Below are 5,187 nucleotides of genomic sequence, written 5' to 3' on the forward strand. Positions count from 1 at the left end.
CATTTTGCTGACCAATGGTCATGCCTTAACTTTGAAATTTCTTTATTGCATTAGTTTTTAATATTTCTCATGGGGATTTAATAATTTTTTACTTCTCAGTCTGAGTTAAATTTTCTTTTTTGGCTCATTTCATCCGTAAAAGAAAACCTGCCTAATAATTCTGCACACCTTAATAAGGAGTTTTTTTATTTCCAGCCTTCATATACACTTATATATCACTTCTAAATGATTAAATACAAAAATAATAGTAGTTATTAAGATTGATGTGGTTTGGAATTGGTCAAATGAGCTTGGAAAAAAATATGATCAGAATATCAACGTGCCTAATAATTATGCACACACTGTAAGATGTGCTCCCTTTACACAGAGTGTGCGTGATCGTGAAAACGAAAGTGAACAGCGAGCACTCATTCAAATGTGATTTCAATACCCCGCATATTGATAGCGGCTCCCAGGCTCTAGGCTGCGCATCAACACACACGCTAAGTTTTTTTTCGCGCTACCCCATCTCCACCCCCAATCATTAGTGCCGTTTCGTTCGGTCTTTAACAGAACATAAAGGACAATTTTTGAAATAGCACCATAAAAAGGGGTTAAAGCAAAAAAAAAAAAAATATATATATATATATATTTTGACTGAAACTTTTTCCTCAGCCAACCCCCATTCCACAGCCATACCTGTCACATACAGTTTAAAAGCAAAGTTTTTTTTCTTCTTGTAATTAGGAGCGCTTGTCCTCCAAATTTAAAAAAATTAGGAGCACCTTCTGATCAATAATAAAAAATTCTGATCAAAAATTAGCCTTCCTAATACTAGGTGACATTTGACTCAAAGTGACTTACAGGGGTATTTTCTTTTTACCTTTATAATGGCATCTTTTTTCATCTATGTCAAATTCAAAAATGTATGTTTATAAGCTTTTTAAAATTTCTATATAAAACAATATATTAAGAAGTAGAATGAGACATAGGTTATCAATCATATGAAATTAGTATTAATAAAAAATTAATCTGTACAGAGGTGGCACTGAAGAACACAAAAGTGGCTTGTAGGTACATTTTCAGACGTTTAATGAGGCCCACGGGTGGCACGAGTGCAATTAAATTCATACATTTATGTGGACATTAATGTTTTAAATATAACATTTTTAATACAGAAATATTAAATGATTTAAATAACTGAAATTATACGCTAAAAATGAAACTAAATCCACCAGCAGATGGCGACAAGTCACTGATTTTATCACTGAATCATTCATTCAATTGATTCGTTCAAACGGCTGATTCATTCAGGATACAAAGCAAGTGACTGTCTTTATGAATGGGTAATCATGAATCACTGACTCACTAGATTCGTTCAAAAACACATTTTTAGCATATAATTTCAGTTATTTAAATCATTGAATGAATGAAACTCAGCTGTGTTTGCTTTTAGAGATGCGAAGTGGCTGAGCTGTTACTATATTTGGAACTATTTTCGTTAAAGAAATAGAGCAAAATCAGGCAGTACTTGTTTACTGAACTGTTGTATTGAATCAATATCACATTGGCAAACTCCCTTAATAATTATTAAAAGCTGTCACTCTCCTTATCGCGATCTGTGGGCGCACAGTAAATGAGAGCGCGCGAGTGAGTTCTCAAGACTCAAAAGCACGTGCAAATGATACGTTCCGTCATCAGTCAGACCTAAACCTGTAATGGAAATACACATTTTATTACATACATATAATATTTAATGTGCATAAATTAAAAAGAAAACAAATTATCATTGCTGTAATAAATGATATTTATTACTACGATATACAGTGAACTTTTCATGTCAGCAGTATATGGTAATTTTTGGAGAGAAAAAAGGCACTCTTCCATGTGAACTTGATTAACTATATGAATTGGTATAAATATACACATTTTCTGCCCCCATGTCTTGAATTTGTGATCATTCTGAATGTATTTTAATAGACTGAATCATGCAGTGAAAGATCGCACTGTAAATGCGCACGCGCACTAGACTTCACGTAATGCGTGTACCCTGTAGGTGTTTTGAATGTTTTTTGCGTCGTGAGAATATTGAGTAAAATAGCTCACTTGTCATGGTGTTACTTAACTATATCATGTTATGAATAAACTAAACATTTAGAATTTTTACCTCAGTGTGTTTCTTCTGAGTTTGTGTGCGGTCACGCTCATTTGTTCTGAAGTCTCGAGACAAACAGAGTGAGCCTCAGCGCGAGCTTGTATTCTGTATTCAACTTACTGCGATTCTCTCTGATGATGCAGTAACTTACCGCGGGGAAGAAAACATCTTCGGTCTGTCCAATGATTTTAAAGTAATTAAAGTCATTAGGTCCGTCAGACTGAAGATATTTTAGCGGTAATGAGACCAAAAATAATTAAGACCCATCGAATCCGAATTCAAGACATTTTAAGACTTTTTAAGGACCCGAGCACACCCTGTTTCAATAAGCGCGGGAACCCTGGGAGTGAAAAGCCCACCAAACATGTTGAAAAGATCATTTAGAGCCACACCTACTCAATCAATAAATTAAATGTTTCAAAGCAGGGCTGAAACAGCTAATCATAATCAATAATGAAAATAATTGACAACAAATTTGCTTATTGATTAATCGTATCGGTCACGTCACTTTACAGCAGTGAATAAAGCATTTTTAGGGATAAAACATCTGGAAAACAGCAGAGGACACAGAGTTAGCTGCTGCGGTAAAACTGGAGGACCCAATTTGTCCTAAACATGAGAATGCATTATATTAAGTGATTCAAACTAAAGCATACAAGTTAGTTTGACACGGCTTGCCTTGTCATGTCTTTTGACAGATGTGTGTGCTGTTTTTTAAAGGTTGTATCCTTATTTGTAAGGATACAACACATGGCACAATGTGGAACAACATGGAGCAATTTTTAATTCCAAAATATTTTTAATAAATAATTTTGGATTTTTTTCTATGAATCGATTATCAATCAATCATTCGTTTCAGTCCTATTTCAAAGCTAATGTCTGTAGATGTAAAGGTGTTACCTGGTGACATCTGGCAACCACTGAGCAGTAAGACTGGGCCACTCCAGCGCGTGGGTCATCACCAGATCATAAAGAAACGGTGTGTTTTTCTTCCATATTTTATATTCTTCATTTATGACCCTCTCCTCCACCGCGTCATCAAATGCAGCTGTAACAAAAAGGGGCGGGAAAGCAAGATGAGATCTGTCAAAACGCCTTCAGCAACGATACTTTCTTTTTTAAACAGCTTGAATATGTAAGGCCATAAAGTTTTTTCCCCCACGATTGCTGTACGATAATAAATGACTCTGTCTACATTTAAATCTACCGGAAGATATAGATGCAACCAATATTGCTCAATCTGTTATAGACAAACTCTCTGGAAAACAACTTTAAATTAAGTGCCCATTGCCAAATATTTTCATTTATTATCAGTTAGCAACACAAAAAATCCAAAACAATACTGAAAGCTTCCTGAAATAAAGCGACGCGTCCCATTCACATGCTTCAACTTAAAAGCCAAACAAACTAACGTTAACGTTAGCCGCAGCTAATTCGGCGCTAATTTAACTAAATAGTTTAGATACTTCCTAAAATGTTCCCAACATAAAGTAATACATTCAGGCCGAAACACAGCTGATCTGTGCTCATAATAAGCTCTAATGTGTAAACTATACTGATGTAACGTTAGCAGGACTGTGTCGTTATGGCGGGACTCGGCCTGCGCGGAATTCACTCAAACACCTCAGCAGCCGCTAAACTAGAGCACACCGAGTGCCGTGAAACCATGCTTACCTTCTTTATCAGCCATAACGACTCGACAGACAGCTATCAGCTCGTAAACCTGACCGATAACAGGAGACCGGTTTCCACTGGGGTGCAAGAGGCTCTTTGTCTCGCGCCGGCGTGCACGTTCGCGCCAACTCTGACAGACACAGCAGAGCACGCGCGGAGAGAAGAAGAAGAGCGGCTCACACACTGCAGCCACTACACTGCCCTCTGCTGACACCACGCCACAAAATACAACCTGCCTTTCTTCTTGTACGATTTTATGGCGGTTGACAAGCCAACTTATGGTGTATTACCACCACCAACTGGACTGGAGTGTGAAGCATTAACGGGAAAGCGGGAAAAAGGAACCCAAAAAGAATAAAAAAAAATAAATAAAAAAAACAATTCCATAAATAAATAAAACATATTATTATGACATTTAAATTCTACTTTCTAATCCTGTTATCTTCAGATAACTAAGAATTTCTCTCATAGTACTTGTCTGTCCTGAGGCACAACTTAAAAGATTTGATATAGTGAAATTAATTACTCCTATGTTTCTCAGTTTCTTAAATAACTCCTCTCTTTCTTTGGTATATACTGCACAATGTAAAAGTACATGCTCAATAGTCTCTGCTTCACTGCATGTAGTACACAATCCTGACTGATGTTTCCCTATTGTGAATAATGAATGATTTAAACCAGAATGTCCTATTCGAAGTCGAGTAATTATTATGTCTTCTTTTCTATTGTTAAAGCATACTCTCCCTTTGCCAACTTGTTTTTGGATATTGTATAGGTGTCCCTCCGCGCATCGTTCGTTTTGCTCTTTTCTACAACCTGTCTTCTTCTTCTAACGTTTTATGGCGGATGGCAAACCAACTTCTGGCAGTATTTGTATATTACTATGTAACTATGTTGTATTATATATGATTTTAATATTTTTACAGTATTTATTTACATATTACTTTGTAACAGTATTGCGACTAATGAGAATAGCAATTAAGAATGATGGATAATACAAAAATGCAATCATATTTATTATTAATATTTATTTAAATGTATTATTATTAATAATATTTATTTAAATTTAGGTACACACACACACACACACACACGCACATATAAGACCAGAGGTGTAAAGAGTACCTGAAAACCATACTTGAGTAAAAGTACAGACACCTTACAGTGAAAATTACTCAACTACAAGTCACCACTTTCAAAAGAACTTGAGTAAAAGTCTTGGAGTATGTAATTTTAACAGTACTTAAGTACTTTACTTTTACTAAATATAGGCTCAAAGATGCATTAGTCAAAGAGGCATGCCAGTGAAAAACAAGAAAGGGTTGATTTGTGAGGAGAGCAATCACATTTATTTTCTAAAACCAAAATAAAACTGAACA

General features: G+C 35.5%; 1 protein-coding gene across 1 annotated transcript in view; it reads right to left on the minus strand.

Annotated features, from left to right (window-relative positions):
* LOC107691534 (histone-binding protein RBBP4) overlaps positions 1 to 3,989 on the minus strand; it is a 14,386-nt gene extending 10,397 nt beyond the window's left edge. Inside the window, exons 1-2 of the mRNA XM_016490174.1 lie at positions 3,809 to 3,989; positions 3,035 to 3,182 (exon numbers count right to left, since the gene is read on the minus strand). Of these exons, the coding sequence (XP_016345660.1) occupies positions 3,035 to 3,182; positions 3,809 to 3,824 (164 nt within the window). The 5' untranslated portion in view covers positions 3,825 to 3,989. The remainder of the gene's footprint in view (positions 1 to 3,034; positions 3,183 to 3,808) is intronic.
* Positions 3,990 to 5,187: the final 1,198 nt, after the last annotated feature.

Source organism: Sinocyclocheilus anshuiensis, unplaced genomic scaffold, assembly GCF_001515605.1.
Source record: "Sinocyclocheilus anshuiensis isolate Anshui unplaced genomic scaffold, SAMN03320099.WGS_v1.1 scaffold162, whole genome shotgun sequence".
NCBI classification, from domain to species: domain Eukaryota; kingdom Metazoa; phylum Chordata; class Actinopteri; order Cypriniformes; family Cyprinidae; genus Sinocyclocheilus; species Sinocyclocheilus anshuiensis.